General features: G+C 36.5%; 2 protein-coding genes across 2 annotated transcripts in view; one reads left to right on the top strand and one right to left on the bottom strand.

The window, feature by feature from the left end:
- LOC123564503 (uncharacterized) lies at positions 1–3,765 on the bottom strand. The gene is made up of 3 exons (XM_045358142.2): positions 3,607–3,765; positions 2,664–3,344; positions 1–728 (listed from the first exon to the last, which is right to left on the bottom strand). The coding sequence occupies exons 1-3, from the start codon at positions 3,674–3,676 to the stop codon at positions 676–678; spliced, it is 804 nt and encodes a 267-aa protein (XP_045214077.2). The 5' UTR covers positions 3,677–3,765; the 3' UTR covers positions 1–675.
- Positions 3,766–10,672: 6,907 nt separating this feature from the next.
- LOC123564502 (palmitoyltransferase ZDHHC6-like) overlaps positions 10,673–20,142 on the top strand; it is a 31,174-nt gene continuing 21,704 nt past the window's right edge. The window contains exon 1 of the mRNA XM_045358140.2: positions 10,673–11,091. Coding sequence (XP_045214075.2) covers positions 10,855–11,091 — 237 coding nt within the window. The 5' untranslated portion in view covers positions 10,673–10,854. The remainder of the gene's footprint in view (positions 11,092–20,142) is intronic.

Genomic DNA, 20,142 nt, shown 5'->3' with positions numbered 1-20,142 from the left:
TAAATATATGTCCAGTTTATTGAACCGTTAAGTGTCAAAGTCCGCCAAAATGGCCTGTTAACATTCAATATACCAAGATAACAGTAATCAGTAATAAAATCATGAAATCTAAGTAAAGCACATTGAACATTCACTTCACCGAAGTGGTACAACATTTATCTCGGAATATATCAGGACATCCTTATGTCTCTCATTGTCGTTTGCGAGCTCAAGTACGTAGAATTTTATTAGGGAAAATGTAAAATTATTTTTTCATCACTTCTAAATGACAGAGTGTTTGTCTTTATATTAGACTAAATGCACGGCTCAGGACGCAAAGATAGTTTCAGAATTTCATCAACTTGTAAATGACCATTTTTATAAAATTCGAACGTTTCACCTATCATTTTAATTAAATTTAAGCAATTAAGAAAGTATGCAGGAATATTAAAAACTCGGTCAGTTTTGCAGAAAGACAGCTATTTTTAATCAATCGAATTTGCATAATTTGTGCGTAGGCCTAATTAAGCTAAAGTTAAAAAAGCTCTAATTTTGGTATTCGTGTTTATAAATCACTTTTTAAAATTAAACTTTCATGACACTTCCATTCAATCCTGGAGAAAGTCTATCTAAAAAGGTATAAAAGTACTTTTTCAACTTTAAAGGTCCTTGTTCAAGTTGTTTGTGTCTACTTCATTATTGATGAGAGTCACAAATTATGGTTTCATTTTGTACCCTCCTCGGAAGTTCTGAAAAGAAAAAGATAAAACTGAAATAAAAACTTGTTACATATATTAAAACATAATTTGGATAGAAGGCATTTCAGTAAAACTGTTAATCGTGCCCACACTTGAACAAAGTTGGGAGAAGACCTTATAATGATGCTACAGACCAAATTTGCTAGATATCCACTCAGCAGTTCATGAGAAGAAGTCTTCTAAACATATTTTTATTTTTAGCTCTAATGGCCCCATAAAGAGGCCAAGTGTCCCCATTTTAGCAAATTTGGGAGACAACCTTATAATGATGCGACAGACCAAGTTTGATGAAGATCCATTTAGCGGTTCATGGGGAAGATGTCGTTTAAAGGTATTTCTAATTTTAGCTCCAGCGGACCTTAAAGGGACCAAGTGCTCCCGTTTGAACAAAACTAGGAAAGAATATTATAATGATGCTACAGACCAAGTTTGATGAATATCCATCCAGCAGTTCATGCGAAGAAGACTTTTAAACGTTTTTCTATTTTTAGCTCTTGCGGCCCAAAAAAGGGACCAAGTGCCTCCATTTGAACAAAAAATGGGAGAAGACCTTTTAATGATGCTACAGACCAAGTTTGATGAAGATCCATCAAGCGGTTCATGAGAAGAAGTCGTTTAAAGGTTTTCCTTGTTTTAGCTCTAGCGCCCCTAAAAGAAGCCAAGTGCCCCAATCTGGGAGAGGACCTTATAAGAATACTACAGACAAAGTTTGATGAAGATCCAAGCGGTTCATGAGAACTAGTTCTTTAAAGGTTTTTCTATTTTTAGCTCTGGCGGCCCCTAAAAGGGGCCAACGTAAACAGTTTAAACAAACTTGATAGAGGTCCATGCCAGGATGCTACTGAACAGGTTTGGCGTATTTCTGACCAATAGTTTCAGAGGAGTTCTAAGATGTTTAAGTAAAAATGTTGACGGAGGACGACGGTCGAGGGACGACGGTCGACGGACTATCCACCTATACTAATAGCCCACCCTGAACAAAGTTCAAATGAACTTAAAATGCGAGATGACGAGAATATTGGAAGGAATTTATCCTCCCACATTTAACGTACGCGTATCCACGGAGTACAACAATAATGGCAGAAAATTCCACATCGTTTCAACAGTTATTGGATTATAGCGGACATCCTTTTGTATGTTTACAAACTCATTTGCGACTTCTTATAGATGTTCGACTGCATGAAAAAAAAACAAAAAACAAAAAAACAATCCATTGTCCACTGTATTGTTGTAATATAGCTATTCTAAAAGAAAATGCGTGATACTGGGTGGTGAGACACCAAAGGACTTGGAAAGGTCGGATGATTGACGTAGGGTCAATTTAGGATTCCTTTGATCCTGTACGAAGGCAGGTCTATCTGGAGTTCCCATAGTTCCATCAGGGGAAATACGTATTTCTTTAAAGATAAAACCGCATCTGTATATTTCGGGCATTTCTAATATTTCTATTATACTTAATAGATAAAGAAAACTACATATGTATATAATACGACTCTTCATTACCTCTTACTTACAAACTATTACTGTATTGGTAATATAAGTGTTAAAGTACGACAAAGTAAACGTGTGCAAAACTGGGCCATATTTATTTGACTGCTCTGAACTGTAAGCAACTAAGACCTGCAAATATAAATCACGTGACCTGTTCTGTATGCACCATTAGAGTATGTGCAGAATGCCCGAAGTAAACGGACAGTCGTCATTCATTAGTTTGGACTTGATGATGATTTTTTTAATTGTTGTCCTCAGGAAATTTTAAAATTTTAAATATTTAGAGATCAAACAAATTTATATAGTAATCAACACATATATCAGTATAGATATGTTTCATTATGAATAATACATAATGCAATATTGAAGAAAAGACTTCCAAGCAAGTAGGAGGAAATGACCCAATATGTGTTAAACTTATTGTGAATGACCTACCAAAGCGCATGCCCAAGGCCGCACCTATGATGTCACGCAATGTGTTATGACCATTGATTGCATACCCTCCACAGCCTCCCATGTGCATTTCAAACTGGAAAAAATAATCACTTGGAAGGTCTTCGGACGCTGTTCTGCCGACGTTAATCCAGTCCCTCATTAGTTTTGAGTAGCAGCACCGCTTATAGTATCCATTTGGGTTCCTGTGATTGGGGTTGATAAAGAAAGCTAAATAACTATTTGGATTCGAGTCGCAATTTCTGAACGTGTAGTCGCGGTAGTTAGCCATGTAACCTTGAATAGATCGGCTTCGGGCGACATGTATTGGCAGAAAGCCTAAGTACAAGTATGGACCCATTGTAGCGTGGTTAATTGGAGTGGCATAATCACAGTTTTTGTTGTACTGAATACTTAGTGGCAGACTGGCATGGCGAGTGATCTGTTTCATCCAGGTATCATACTGGTGACCATTTGAGCGCATATGCCGTACCAAAACTTCTGATCGAGACGGATTAAGGAGCTTTAGGTCGACGTTTTCACTGGTACTTTTGGAGAGAAATGTGTATCCATAGTGACAATGGAATTCGCAATATACTTGGTATTGCTGACCGCGCCCATTGTACATTGAATATTTCCCGCTTTTCAATGTTGGATTTGCAATTTTCAAATCCTGGCAAGAATCTACAGAAAATAAAAAATAATAAATGGAACTTTACAAATACCGCGACTTAGTACTCATCATTTATTAATTGCATTGCATTTTAAAAGCAAAGATGGAACAATGGAAGCATATATTTCATACGATAAAAAAAGGTTAGAAAATATTCAATTTGTACTCTTAGCGAGATATTGATGGTATCAGCGAAAACATTATACATTATAATTAAGACATACACAAAACATATAATTTATCAGTCATTAATAAAATTCTAAAGAGACTTACGGTATCCGTAGCCATTTTTGACAATGTAACACAAATATAGTGCTACAAAAATGCATCTCAGAAGTGCCATCTTAAACGCCAAATAGATAAACTGTAAAGTTTATGATATATAAAACGGATGTACTTAATTAAGACACGTTGTTTGATTTCATTGGCCAGTTGTGAACTAGCCTTGGTCGCTGAAATTGTAAGTGTGGAAGACTCAAAATATTACTAATCAAAATTTAAAACGTACCACGATTTTTTTTTCTTGCCACAAGTAGTACATTTATGACATTCGGTTACATTTAGAATAGTACTAAGAAAATTCAATAAAATCAAACTATGGAATGATAAGGATGGGTTGCAAAATAATGAGTTAAAAGTGTAATTCAAACCTACTTCGCCTATTTGATATGATTCAAGTACTTCAAATTACAAGGGGAAATCTTTGGGAAAGTTTTGAGAAATATCAATCACTTCAGTAAATATTTCAACCCTTAATTTAATTCGAAAGTTAAGCGATTTTCCAGTAAGATGGATAATATATATGCTATCGTGTTTTATGACAAGAAAATATGTAAAATAATATTTTTTCTATGTATTTGATAAGAAATGAGCCTGTTCAATGACGGTAGTGGAAATGCAAGCTACCGTCCACACCTTCTAGCCCCGGGTTGAGCAGAACTCAACATTTACACATGTTATAAATACCAGAATATAATTTAGAGACATCCTCAGATGTATTCACAGGGCGGTACAGATCGAACCTTCAATGATGCACAGAGTGCAATTCAATGAAAAGCGGCGAATGTCCCCGATAAAATAATCAATAGAAAAGGTGGAAACTCCACAGGTCGCTCAACACTACAAAAATGAAAATGTTGCATGCTCGGCTTGATTAAGCCTATTCATGGACGGTAGTGAAAATGCGTGCTACCGTCCGCGTCCTCTAACCCCGGGTTGAGCAGAACTCAAGATTTACACATGTTACAAGTTCAAACAAGAGCTGTCACTAATGGTGACAAATGCCCCCGCAGCGCCTTGACCTTTGACCTGGTGACCCCAAAGTCAATAGGGGTCGTGCACTCAATAAGTACTATCAGTATGTGAAGTTTAAAGGTCCTGCATGCAGTGTTTCGTGAGTAAAGTGCCTTCATGCAAAAAGTTAACATTGGCCCCTGTGACCTTGACGTTTGACCTGGTGACCCCAGTCAGTAGGGGTCGTGTACTCAATAAGTACTATCAGCATGTGAAATTTGAAGGTCCTGGGTGCAGTGGTTCGCGAGTAAAGTGCCTTCATGCAAAAAGTTAACATTGGCCCCTGTGACCTTGACCTTTGACCTGGTGACCCCGAAGTCAGTAGGGGTTGTGTACTCAATAAGTACTATCAACATGTGAAGTTTAAAGGTCCTGGGTGCAGTGGTTCGCAGGTAAAGTGCCTTCATGCAAAAAGTTAACATTGGCCCCTGTGACCTTGACCTTTAATTTGGTGACCCTAATGTCAGTAGGGGTTGTGTACTCAATAAGTACTATCAGCATGTGAAATTTGAAGGTCCTGGGTGCAGTGGTTCGCGAGTAAAGTGCCTTCATGCAAAAAGTTAACATTGGCCCCTGTGTCCTTGACCTTTGACCTGGTGACCCCAATGTCAGTAGTGGTCGTGAACTCCATAAGTGCTATCAGCACGTGAAGTTTGAAGGTCCTGGGTGCAGTCGTTCGCGAGTAAAGTGCCTTCATGCTAAAGTTAACGTTGGCCTTCATGCAAAAAGTTAACGTTGTGACGAACGAACGAACGGACGGACAGTTGAAAACTAATATGCCTCCCTTCGGGGCATAAAACAATTCAGAGACATCCGCAGATGTGTTCATACGGAGGTGTCTATGGATTTATTTGTTGGGTTTAACGTCACACCGACACAACTGTAGGTCATATGGCGACGTTCCAGCTTTGATGGTGGAGGAAGACCCAAGGTGCCCCTCCGAGCATTATTTCATCACGAGCGAGCACCTGGGTAGAACCACCGACCTTCCGTAAGCCAGCTGGATAGCTTCCTCATATGACGAATTCAACGCCCGAATGAGGCTCGAACCCACATCGGTGAGGGGCAAGTGATTTAAAGTCAGCGATCTTAACCACTCGGCCACGGAGGCCCCCGGTGTCTATGGAACCTTCAATGATACACACGCGTGTAATTCCATGAAAAACGGCGTATGGTCCCCAGTTAAAATTATCGGTTTGCCCTAAACGAGAAAACAATGGGCAGTAGGAAACAAACTGGACTTTAGAAAGGGGATCTGAGGTTATGGAGCCTACATGTCATAGAAACTGCCAAAAGACAAAATTAAAAAGCATGCACCATATTCAATGGGTGATTATACAATATCCAAATTATGAAAGCGGGGTATTGGAACCACCCAGGCCAAAATGTTCAAGTTGATAATCTAAACAGTACCAATACCAGACATAAAAGTCGTGCTGAACGATCTGAAAAGACTGAAATATAACAGCCCTGACTGAATGTACGGGGAAACTTTCTACAGCCGCCACACGGCACAAACAACGCTGCTGTGATAATAGAAAAAAAATAGAAACTCAACACGACAAAAATGAAAATGTGGCAGGCTTGGTTTGATTGAGCCTGTTCATGGACGGTTGTTGAAATGCATGCTATCGTCCACGCCCTCTAGCCCCGGGTTGGGCAGAACTCAACATTTACACATGTTACAAGTACAAAAAACAATTCAGAGACATCCGCAGATGTGTTCATACGGCGGTGTCCATGGAACCTTTAATGATACATACACGTATAATTCCATTAAAAACCACCTTTAATTTTCTTCTACAGTATGGCAGGATAAAAAGTTATTTTGCATTTTTCATGACTTTCCTGCATTATAACAAATTTCGTTCGTTTGTTCATTATCTGTTTTTGTGACTTTTGGAAATTGAGTTAAGGTTTTAACATGACTGAAAAGATATCATAACCTTTTCAAATTGCTTTGAAAATTGAATATGTTATATGAAATATGTTGTTCTAAGTATACGAGAAATTTCATAAATACACTATTTGATTTATGAAAAATATTTAAAAATCAATGAGGGTTAGAAGTTTCGTTAAGAGAATTGAGTGTATATTAACTCTCTAAACTGATAGGCCGCGAATAAAGGACTTCCATCCCCGATAAAATGAATTTGAACGTACTTAGACTCAGTGCTGTTATATTTTCTGGTTCTTTAGGGTCATTGAGTCCATTTAGTTTTACTATAACAGAATTCTCTGCCTAGGTCCACTACTATATAAGTGCCCCCCCCCCCCCACCCCACCCCACCCCAATCCAATAAACAACTCCAGTCTTATCTGCTGCTTATCAGCGATTATGTAACAGTAGCTAATTAGAGGGCAATTAGCACAGCAGGGGTCCTCACTAGACCATGAATAATAATAGATCATAATAATAATAATAATAGATCATAAGAATAATATAATAATAATGATGATAAGATACAGGTATAGTGAAGCCAATAATATCTTTGTTTGGCAAACAATATCTGCAAATATCATAATAATGAAAACGGTCATAGCTGCGAAAGTGATACCATTATATTAATACACAATACTTACAAAAAGAATGTGAAAATGATTTTCTCTTATACATGCAATCACCATTATTGGTATATAATATGACGGGATAAAATCAAATTATTGTGTTTCATCTATACTGAATTTTCAATTTTTATAATAAGCTGCATAAAGTGTACCTTTTTTGCATGCTTAAATTTACTTTATAAACTGAAATGCGCGTTGGGCTTTCATTCTTATACAAATGTCCTTTACAATATTCAGCAAGCAGTAAAATAAAACTTTAGATGAGTAAATGTAACATTTTTCTTTAATATCAAATTTGAATATGTGCACATCACTAGATAGAACTTGAAAAACTAAAAACTTGCTTTCCTTCCTAAAAGCATGGTGAAATTTGTGATATATTGCAAAATAAGTTTCTTGTTATTTAACAACAAACATTTTTCTTTTAATAAAGAAATGCCAAAAAATAAATATAATTTTTAAAGTCATCATGCACATGTTCATTAAATAAAAGTTTGATAATAAGACACACTGTTTCCCTAGTTTCCTCTCCTCACTTACAGATACACTGCCTTTCCAGTAAACAATGACTCCTGTTTACAAAGTGTAACAAAGTGAATTTCGGCAGCTTTATTCATAGAAATAAAATTCCGGCTCCCTAGCCTATGCACGGTACTTTGGCTAGAGAACCGGTTCCGGACGAGTAAGTTCGCAGTCTAGGGAACCGATTCCGGTTCTCTGGCCACTGCAGTGCCGTAATCAGACACAAATCTTAACCGAGGCAAGCTGTGGGGTCCGGGGCATGACCACCCACCGAAGCACTCTCAGACTGTGTTATATATCACAGTAAAATTCGTCCTTTCAGCCGTTACTTTCATATTTTAAGAAAAATTATAATGATAACAAGGATAATTGGAATTAATCCTAGTCTAATATGGTCGGATACAAACATGTTTGGTTTTTTTTGTAATTGATAGCAATAAAATCAGAAGACCATCAGTAAAGACATACAACAACATGCTATTTATCAATTTACTAGTAGTTTACAGCCTGAGAGAGGGGAGGTACGGGAGTGGGCTCTGTCCGAGTTGGGAAAGTTGGGGCAGGGGATCTCCCCTAGAAATGTTTGAAATACAGGAATGAAATGGTGGCCTCTGGTGTTTTTTTTTTTAATTTTGAGGTACTAAAGGGGCTAACCCCTTCATTTTCGTAGTATGTGTGTGGGGGCGCGGAGGGGGGGGGGGGGGGGCGTTCGGGGGTGTCAGGAAGCTCTATTCCTGGGAAATTTTGAAATACAGATACGAAATGGTGGCCTATGGTGCATTGTTTGGTCTATATTTGAGGTATTGTAGGGGGAACCCTCTCATCTTAGGGGGATATTGGGGTCAGGGGGGATTCCCCTGGAAAAAATTGAAATGGTGGCCTCTGGTGCATTTTTTGTTCTAGATTTTAAGGTATGGTTGGGAGTTCCCCCTTATTTTAGTGGGGCCAGTAGGCTCTCTATTTGAAATGGTGACGTATGGTGCATTTTTGGTCTAAATTTGAGATACTGAAAAGGTAACCCCCACATTTGGAGCGCGGGGGGGGGGGGGGGGTTCAGGGGTCTCTCTCCCCTACAAAAAAATTGAAATACAAGTATGAAATGGTCCTCTAGTGCAGTTTCTGGTCTTAAATTTAAGGTATGGGATGGGTTCCCCATCATTTTAGTGGGGTCAGGGGGCTCTTCTCCTGGAAAAGTTTGAAATATCGGTATGAAACAGTGGCCTCTGGTGCGTTTTGGGGTTTTGATTTGATAACAATAATAAATAATTGGCTGCAACTTTGAGGAGTATAGGTCATTTCTCAGCCAACTTGGGCACGGACCTCCTCGGTCCGGGCCTGACAATGCTATCAATATGGCTGCTAGGAGTTCTGCCTCACCTTGCCTCAATGATGTCACGAGGTAAATGCTGATATATTCTAATGATATTAATATACTTTTTTGAACTTTTATAACTGATTTTTTCATCAGTGTGATAGGCCTACTTTTATTTTTTTGGCTCCTCAACTTTTATCCGAGGCAACAGCCTCGGTTTACCTCAGTGTGGCTACGGCGCTGCACTGCCAATTTTAAAAGCAACTTCAGATGCTGCAAAATTACATTTTCATCAGCGGAGAGCAAAAGAAAAAACATATGTGTAACCGTTCTATCTGCTCATACTTTAAATAGTGTCAACCCAAGCTGATCCTGTAGGATGCTCTTAAATAGCAACCCTCAAGTTCACTTAAGGACGGATTACACCAAACCGGAAGTGACTACTCAGTGTTTTACCGTTGAAGTAGTCCAAAATGTAGTTCCATGCTTTGGATGAAATATGTTATAATGAGTGACATGAGGAGGTGACAGTTAAATATTTGGCTTATTTTTATTGCTTATTGTATTGAGAAAAGATCTAGACCATTTTCATAGTGAATTTCCTGGAATAAGTTTTATTCTTTGCGAAAAATGTCTACCTACGCGTAATTGCTAACGGCTGTTTTCATAAAGGCATTTTTAGAGGGTGATATTTCTCAGAACAGATTATTTTTCTTATATACAACATAACATGTCAATATTTTTCTATTTTTTTATAAGAAGACATGTCATACTAAATGACCATATTTGGTTTTCATGTCATTGAAATGCTTTAAAGTGCTGAAAATGAGGTCTGAATATTTTATTGTTAATATGAAATAAATAAGGAATTTAATTGGTAGAGTGTAACCTTAAGTTTCATGCGGCATGAACCTTTCCAGTCATGCTATAGCTCCAAAGAGCAGATATTTCAACAGGGCGGTTACTACCCTAGGTTCGTGCACTGGGTATATCAAGTTTACTGTAAAGTTAGGTCAAGTAAAGACCAAGCTGAAGAACGGTTTTCAAATTTATTTACAAAGCCCTTAACAATAGTGAACAGCCAAGTTATAATACGAGAATATCATCATAAAATAAAATGTGACAACAAGTAAAACCATGAATACTATAGTCTATAGATGGGGATCTGCAAAGGAACCCGCGGGTTGTGACAGAAGAGGGCCGTCTGTAACCCAAATCGTACCATACGCTATTTAAGGGTTATGTCAGAACGCGACTGTCTGTACCCTTTTAGATATAGAAAATTAAGTGATCCACTAGGGTTATGACAGAAAACGGCTGCCAGAAACCCGGATTTGTGACAAAAAAATATACTAGACGTAGGGTCAGAGTTGCTGTCCTAGATACAACACTTTCCTATATAAGTATTTATAAACTTTCAATAACAATTAAACTGGTATAAATTTAGCATATTAACATATTTATAAACAATAAATGTTATGCTCATATCATAAACACAACTTTCTTTCATATTAAAGATACATTAAGTTGCTTTAAGAATTAATGTGTAATTTCAACTGTATCATCACTTAGTGAAATTGCAAGTAGTGAGTTGAATTTAGGTATGTCGGGAACCAACCAAAGCGTTTTATAACCAGGAATAAATTTTTCCTACCTCCACGTCAAAGCTTTGAAGAGCTATAAGAAGGAACTGTACAAAATGAAAACAAGACCACTAGATCTATTTCTCAATTCAGTTCTTATTATTATTCCAAGATAAACGGCATGATATTTTGATATAAACCGATTATTTACATTAAAAGTAGACACCTTTGAATTGCAGGAAAATGGGTGTGTTTAGGATAATGAAACAACTGATTCACTGGGGACCAATAGTGGCTCTGTCGATCATATTTTTTATATCAGGCTCTACTGTGAACTGTGTTCTAATGTACTGGCCACTCTATACAGATGGAGGGATCATCAACTTCCTTATTTTCTTGCTATGGAATTTTTTAACCTTGTACAATTATTTTTGTGCAGTAGTAAAAGGTCCAGGTTTTGTGCCTTACAGCTGGAGACCAGTAAGTTTTAATAAATATATATAGGCTGGGTACATCTTCGAGATGGTAATATAGCCTGTTTGGGCCACAATGAAAATTGGGACTGTCAGTCTCCGACAGGGAAAACCCTATATCGTACGGTTATTTTGGAAAAGAAATATCTGTTTTAGATCCCACCATTAAATAAGACTTTAGAGCTACAGATCTGTACTTAGATAAACTCCTTGCCTTTAAATAGTACATAAACATCCGCTCTTCATGTACATTGAAGAAAGTAAAGTATGTATATCTAGACTCAATTTCAAAATAATGTCACAGATATTTTCCATACACAACCGACCAATATTTACACTCTGTGTTCTGGATTTTCTTAGAAACATACACATACCACTATTTAGACATATATGGTAACTGGATGATAACATAGTGATATTTCTAGAGCGACGCAGCGGGGCGCCCCACCCTGCCCATTTTAACTGCCGCCACGCTGCCTAAATTATAATGTGCCTTCCTGCCTTTGATCTTCTGCTAAATCCTGCCCTTATCCTGTGGACATTTTTTTAAGAAAAAGGCTTCAATGAATGATTTGACAAAAAAATATATAGCAATGTAAAACCATTTGTAAACTATATTACTGGTTTTGAGAACATATCTTTTACCACTTTATTCTGTGATATATATATATATATAAGTATAATGCAATAATCATAAATGTAATGAATACATAACTATAAACGTCTAGAAATGTATAACTACTGTTGCAGTAACTTTCCCATTTAAAACGGCACTCTGTCCCATTTTAGCAGCACCCTGCCCCTTTTAGACAGCACCCTGCCCTTTTTGAGCTCTAGAAATAACACTATAACAGTTACTTGGATTAAGACATTTTAATGACATCAAGCTGTAGGGCTTTTTAAGCATTTTGAAATTTGGTACAAAATGACTCTGTAATAAATTTACAGTCATTTGTACAATTCAATTAGTAGTCAATAGTGGAAAATGTTTTAATTATGAAAGGGATAATGATAAAATATGGTCAATTACTTAAAATGTAATTAATAAATTACATTATTGAGAAATATCCAATTAAATTACAATTACCATTACATGAAATTTAGCAATGTAATTAATTAAATTACAATTACATTGGAAATTGTAATTAATTACATTCAATTACAATACCAAATGTGGTGCTTCTTACACGAACACTGTAGCAAAGTTCTTTACTTTGTACTACACAAACATGATAATCCACATGTAAACTGATTTCAGTTATTTCAAAATTGAATTTAAGCTCAAAGTAAAATCTGTGTTTGCAGGAGAACATAACTCTGTCTTTAATATTATTGCAAAAGGAGCTACAAGTCAGCCCTAATTAATAGTTAATACATCGTCTAGCAGAATTCGGTTAGAGAAGATGCATGTAAAGTCAGGTATTTCTCTGAAGTCTGAATTTCTCTGAAGTTTACAGGATCATGGTTCTGCAATATGTTTCAAATTTAACTAGTCTAGTTCAGTATTTAATCATTTACATTTTAAACATATATTTCAAGTTTTTATCCTTGACACTACAAGTTATCCAAAAGACCACATCAAAAATAAGTTGTAAAACATTCATGAGTCATCCTAGAATAACTATGTCACTAAAACTGTAGAATACTCATAATGTCTACAATAATAATTAAATCTTTTATCTTGTTAGAACTGTGAAATGCTATGTTGTTTATATCATTTAATACAACAAATTTTATCACAAATAAAAAATGTTTCAACTAAATGCTTAGCATTTCAATTTTTGCTCCGATAAAAATCTAAATAATAATTATGCAAATAACAATTTCAAATCCTAATTTGATCGTTTTCTCCAAAAACACAGTGACATTACCAGTTGGTTCTAATGAAACAAATATCAGAACAAAGGAGCTATGTCCAAGGGGTTAACATTTACCATAATATTCTATTGTTATTTTTCACAGCTATGAAATGCATATTAGCATGTTAAAGTGAAGTGTCACTGGTAATAAACATAAAATAATAATCCAGTTTGTTGAACAAATTATATACACTATTTGTTCAACAAACTGGATTAGCATGTGTCATGTAATTGGAAAGTAATTAAAATGTAATTGTCAGTTACACCCTAGAACTGTTCTGTAATTAATTAAATTACAATTACATGTAATTGATAAATGACCCAATTACAAATTACATTCAATTACTTGGGAAATGTAATTAAATTGCAATTAATTACAATTACATTTTTAATTACCCCAGGTCTGGTAAATTTGAATGTTTGTAAAAACATTTGCTCAAGTTTTTAATCGGAATAAGTGCTGATAGCTATCGTAGTTACCTTATTATGACTGTGAATTTCAAGTTCAATTTCTAAACAATTATCTCAGGTTCTTAAATGTGTACCTGAACTATTTAATAAAAAGAGAATCAAGTCTGTGCTGTAATGTTGATCTATAATTATTATATATGTATAGAAATTTATGATTTTTAGCTCGACAATATATGAAGTATATGTAGAGCTGAGCTATCCTGCTCAACCCGGCATCGGCGTCACTGTCCAATGCGTCCACACCATAATTAAAGTTAAATTTATAATGATGCACTTTCTCTTTTTTTTTCTGTTATTGTCCCCCGCCTTTTTCGAAGGAAAAAAGGGGACATAGAAATAGGCTGCGTCCTTCCGTCAGTCTGTCCTTCCTTCCCTCCGTCACACTTCGTGTCCGGTCCATAACTCTGCAATCCATGAAGGGATTTTGAAATAACTTGGCTTAAATGTTCCCCATAACAAGACGACATGTCATGCACAAGACTTAGACCCCTACCTCCAAGGTCAAGGTCACACTTAGAGGTCAAAGGTTAACAGGGTCTGTTTCGTGTCTGGTCCATAACTCTACCATCCATGAAGGGATTTTGAAATAACTTGGCATGAATGTTTACCATAATGAGACAACATGTCATGTGCAAGACCCAGACCCCTAGCTCCAAGGTCAAGGTCACACTTAGAGGTCAAAGGTTAACATGGTCTGTCTTGTGTCCGGTCCATAACTCTGCCATCCATGATAGTATTTTGAAATAACTTGGCATAAATATTCACAATAATGAGACAGAGTGTCATGCGCAAGACGCAGGCCCCTAGCTCTAAGGTCAAGGTCACACTTAGAAGTTAAAGGTTAACATGGTCTGTTTCGTGTCTGGTTCATAACTCTGCCATTCATCAAGGGATTTTGAAATTACTAGGTACAAATATTCCCCATAATGAGACGACATGTCATGCGCAAGATCCAGACCCCTAGCTCTAAGGTCAAGGTCACACTTAGAGGTGAAAGGTCAGATACAAGAATGACATTTTACGGAGCATTTCTTCTTCGTACATGGAGGGATTTTGATGTAACTTGGCACAATTGTTCACCATCATGAGACGGAGTGTCATGCGCAAGAACCTGGTCCCTAATTTAGAATTACTTCCACTCTCACACTAATTTTCATGAATTATTCCTCCTTTTTAGCTCGACTATACGAAGTATAAGGAGAGCTATCCTACTCGCCCCGGCGTCGGCGTCTTTCCGCGTCCCCACCTTGGTTAAAGTTTTGGTGCACTTTCTCTTTTTTCAACTTATTTCTGTAATTACTTGATGGATTTGATTCAAACTTGAAATACTTATTCCTCATCATCATCCACATCATCTGACATAAGGGCCATAACTCTTGCACCAATATTTCATGAATTATCCCCCCTTTTCACTTAGATTTTCAGGTTAAAGTTTTGATGCACTTTCACACTATCTCTGTTATTACTGAATGGATTTAATTCAAACTTAAAATAGTTGTTCAACATCATCACCCACATCATATGACACAAGGTGCATAACTCTGGCACCATTTTTTCATGAGTTTTTCCCCCTTTTTACTTAGAATTTCAGGTTAAAGTTTTGGTCCACTTTCACTTTACCTCTGTTATTACTGAATGGATTTGATTCAAACTTGAAATAGTTGTTCAGCATCATCACCCACATCATATGACACAAGGTGCATAACTCTGGCACAATTTTTCATGAATTATTCCCCTTTTTACTTAGAATTTTAGGTTAAAGTTTTATTCACTTTCACTCTATCTCTGTTATTACTGAATGGATCTGATTCAAACTTAAACAATTGTTCATCCTCATTACTCTTATCATATGACACAAGGTGCATAACTCTGGCACCAATTTTTCAGGAATTATTTCCCCCTTTTACTTAGAATTTTGGGTTAAATTTTTGATGCACTTTCACTCTGTCTCTGTTATTACTGTATGGATTTGATTCAAACTTAAAATAGTTGTTCAACATCATCTCCCACACCATATGACGCAAGGTGCATAACTCTGGCACCAATTTTCATTAATTATTCCCCCTTTTTACTTAGAATTTTAGGTTAAAGTTTTGATGCACTTTCACTCTATCTCTGTTATTACTGAATGGATCTGATTCAAACTTAAACAATTGTTCATCCTCATTACTCTTATCATATGACACAAGGTGCATAACTCTGGCACCAATTTTTCAGGAATTATTTCCCCCTTTTACTTAGAATTTTGGGTTAAATTTTTGATGCACTTTCACTCTGTCTCTGTTATTACTGTATGGATTTGATTCAAACTTAAAATAGTTGTTCAGCATCATCTCCCACACCATATGACGCAAGGTGCATAACTCTGGCACCAATTTTCATTAATTATTCCCCCTTTTTACTTAGAATTTTAGGTTAAAGTTTTGATGCACTTTCACTCTGTCTCTGTTATTACTGAATGGATATGATTCAAACTTAAAATAGTTGTTCAACATCATCACTCTCACTATATGACACAAGCTGCATAACTCTGGCACCAGTATTTAATGAATTATGCCCCTTTTTGCTTAGGATATACTTATATAGTGTTTTGATACACTTTATCTTTACCTCTCTTATTACTTTAAGTTGATATTTTTGACATAGACTCAGGCTATTTTGCAATAATTTCATCCACAATTGGAGTCATTAAACACTCCAGTGACAGCTCTAGTTTCCTCAGATGTGCCCAGTTTCACTATCCAGCATCGAAATAGTCGAGCGCGCTGTCTCCTGTGACAGCTCTTGTTGTTGAGCCTGCTTGCGAAGGCAGAGAGATAGTCGTCCAAATGGTTGTTCGGTGTATGTGTGTTAGTTAGTGCATTAGTGTGTGCGTGCATGTGTCCGTTCAGATTATTTTGTCCGGACAATAACTTTTACATGCATGGAGCAATCTTGTTCATATTTGGCAAAAATATTTACCGTGCTGAGACGGAGTATCGTGCGCAAATCCCACATTCCTATCTCAAAGGTCACACTTGGAGATCAAAAGTCATTTCAGATCTTGTCAGGGCCATAACTTTGACATGCATGGAGAAATCTTGTTTATATGTAACATGAGTGTTTACCTCAATGAGATGGAGTGTCATGTGCAAACCACAGGTTCTTATCTCAAAGGTCAAGGTCACACTTAAGGGTCAAATGTCATTTCAGATCTTGTCCGGGCCATAACTTTGACATGCATGGAGCAATATTGTTTATATTTGGCATGCATGTTTACCTCAATGATACAGAGTGTCATATGCAAAATCCAGGTTCCTGTCTCAAAGGTCAAGGTCACACTTAAGGGTCAAAGGACAATTTTAGAACTTGTCCGGGCTGTAACTTTGGTAAGTATAGAGCAATCTTTTTTTTACTTGGCATAAATGTTCACCTCCATGAGACAGTGTCTTGCGCATACCCCAGGTCCCTACCTCAAAGGTCAAGGTCACACTTAGGGGTCAAAGGTCATTTTAGAGCTTGTCAAGGCCATAACTTTGACATGCATTGAACAGGTTTTTTTTTTCATTTGGCATAAATGTTTGCCTCAATGAGACAGAGTGTCATGCGCAAACCTTAGGCCCTTATCTCAAAGGTCAAGGTCACACTTAGGGGTCAAAGTTCATATAAGTTTGTTGTTACTTTAATAACTTATTTTGTAACTTTTTTATTATTGGCCGTAGGGAAATCCGCGACTACTTTTCTGTGGTAAGGATCACTGGCGCCAGATCAGAAAGAAATGCCTCTGTACATGTTATACCCTACCCCTAGGTATTCTATAAGAACCATGGTCGTGAACGGGAAAATATACCAACCCATTTCAATCGCGTATTTCATATCTAAAACACGCAGTTCAGTAAATGTGTACAATTGATATTAAACAAGTGGTAATTTATCTTCCGTTGTGTACCGGTCACATTTCTTCAATAGTTCTTATCTTAGAAAAACAACGTGTAGTTTACAGTTTTTTTACAGGTACACAAAAAACTTGCTTGAACTTCCCTGGTGAAGTTCCGTTCTAGATTATAGACACACTCTGATTGGCTGATGTGAAAATGTATGTCAGTCGTCATTTTACTACACGTGTGCGCTAAAATGTTTATATGTAGCATAAATGTGCAAAATGAATTAAATAAACAGAATAGATGTATAACTATGTATGATTTCAAATTCAAAACCATATACAAGATGAATTTCATTCATCATTTCTAGTCTTATCGTAAAACTGTGAATATATTGCATTCTGTTTTTGTTTGTTTACATTTCGCTTAACATGTGCACACTGTCGTGACCTCTAGACCGGATGTTCATTAGGGAAGTTCACGCAAGTTTTTTCTGTAACGTTGACTAAAGCATAAAATATACGGAGCATCTCTGCAATATGGAATATTGAGACAAGGTGACTGGTGCACGATTGAAGATAAATTATCGCTTGTTTAATATCAGTAGTACACATTTACTGACCTGCGTGTTCTAGGTATGAAATACGCGATTGAAATGGGTTAGTATATTTTCCCGTTCATGACCATGGTTCTTATAGAATACCTAGGGGTAGGGTGTAACACGTACGGAGGCATTTTCTTTCTGATCTGGTGCCAGTGGTAAGGATTTTTCTGTGGATTTTATTTTTCTTTACCTTTATAGGGTGTAATGGCAATCATTACTACTGATGGCAGAAGTGAGAAAACAACTCGAGATAGGTTCAAACATTTTTTAACAGCTATAAATTTGTATTGTTTTATTTTTATTGAGTAAAAAGCACTTTTACAATATAAATCTAAAATGGTGAAATAGGTGTATTTCCAACCTGTTTATGCTACTGCTCATGTGCTAAAAATCTAGGAATGTTTAAAAGATCTGCAGATTATTCACTCATTAGGATACACCAAATAAAAAGAATAGATATACCAGTAAATTTAATCAATTTCTCTGCTTATTAAATGACAATTAAATGATAATAAACAAATTAAAATCAATGTTATAAAACGCAACTTACAACCCCTGAAACCATTGCTCAAATCAGTTAAACAGCTCGGAAAGGAAAAATGATTTATTTTATGATTCATATTCGACCGAACAATTTCCTATTCCTAAAAATGCTTGTCGATAAATTCTACTGGATTTTCAACTGAAATCTCCTGGAAAATTGTCCAGGGAACTTGTATGCAATCCTGGCAGAACTGCTTTAATGTATCCAACTGCAGACCTTCAATAGTATCGGCAGTCAGTGCTACCTTGTCTGCAAATATTAAGAGTGAGTATCTCAATGATACCAAGAACTCCTCTGACTGACTGAATTAATTCTGCTTATCTGTGATTTAGAATAAAACTGGTGATGCCATACATTATTGCTTCAGTCAAAGAGGACAAGTGAAAACCAGATGTTGTTCTTGCACAAGTGTTTACAGACCTATACACACCATGTTTGGCATTAAATAGATTTCCAGACATTACAGCATTCCTTAAGTCTCATAGAGTCAACAAAGACCACGTGAATTTTACCTCCTTTTTTTTTTTTACAAAGACTTAGCTGCTTGTACTTTGTTTATTTGTAAATAAAGATTTTATTCAGAATATTCTCCATGTAGCTTGATCAGGCTGTTATTAGTATAGCCTAAATGGGCTATATTTATCAGTCGGGAGATGTGCCCAGCCAGTTAAATACACACTGAATTTTGTTATTAAAAATTGAATGCAGTAACAGTTTCTGAGAATAGTTGAAGTTTAAATCTGATTTGCTGAACATTTTTTTGTAAAAAGGAAGCATAGAGTTCATCATTTGTCAGTACTCTTTCAGCCTATCAGGTTGAATTATTTTATTATCTGATATTTTATTATTTATATATGCCATCTCTTTAGTGAAACAGGTGGCAAGTATAAAAGTTAATATTCTAGCTTCTGTGCCTTATTACGTTGCCAATGGTACTGATAGTAGATCAGATAAACCCAAAGGTTTGAATTTTCAGCCTTGTTACCATACATCTGACCCAGGTTTTCCAGGAAGTGACTCACTGATTTAAATATTCTTTGCACAGTTTTTAGCTCACCTGAGCAATGCTCAGGTGAGTTTTTCTGATCGCTCGATGTCCGGCGTCCGTCGTCTGTCGTCCGTCTGTCGTCTGTCTGTCGTCTGTCTGTCAACATTTAGCTTGTGTATGCGATAGAGGCTGTATTTTTCAATTAATCTTCATGAATATTGGTCAGAATGATAACCTTGATGAAATCTAGGCCGAGTTCGAAAATGGGTCATCTCGGGTCAAAAACTAGGTCACTAGGTCAAATCAAAGAAAAACCTTGTGTATGCGATAGAGGCTGAATTTTTCAATTCATCTTCATGAATATTGGTCAGAATGATAACCTTGATGAAATCTAGGCTGAGTTCGAAAATGGGTCATCTCGGGTGAAAAACTAGGTCACTAGGTCAAATCAAAGAAAAACCTTGTGTATGCGATAGAGGCTGTATTTTTCAATTGATCTTCATGAATATTGGTCAGAATGATTGCCTTGATGAAATCTAGGCCGAGTTCGAAAATGGGTCATCTCGGGTCAAAAACTAGGTCACTAGATCAAATCAAAGAAAAACCTTGTGTATGCGATAGAGGCTGTATTTTTCAATTAATCTTCATGAATAGTGGTCAGAATGATAACCTTGATGAAATCTAGGCCGAGTTCGAAAATGGGTCATCTCGGGTCAAAAACTAGGTCACTAG

Source organism: Mercenaria mercenaria, chromosome 2 (assembly GCF_021730395.1).
Source record: "Mercenaria mercenaria strain notata chromosome 2, MADL_Memer_1, whole genome shotgun sequence".
Lineage (NCBI taxonomy): Eukaryota > Metazoa > Mollusca > Bivalvia > Venerida > Veneridae > Mercenaria > Mercenaria mercenaria.
Note: the sequence above shows the minus strand (reverse complement) of the source record. Positions and strands in the feature narration are given on the sequence as shown.

Bases quoted from the DNA above. Each gene is read 5' to 3' on its own strand.
- LOC123564503 (XM_045358142.2), bottom strand. From the start codon at position 3,676: ATGGCACTTCTGAGATGCATTTTTGTAGCACTATATTTGTGTTACATT. The intron at 3,345-3,606 runs GTAAGTCTCTTT...TATTTTCTGTAG, and splicing joins CAAAAATGGCTACGGATACC to ATTCTTGCCAGGATTTGAAA. The intron at 729-2,663 runs GTAGGTCATTCA...TTTTCTTTTCAG, and splicing joins GGCCTTGGGCATGCGCTTTG to AACTTCCGAGGAGGGTACAA.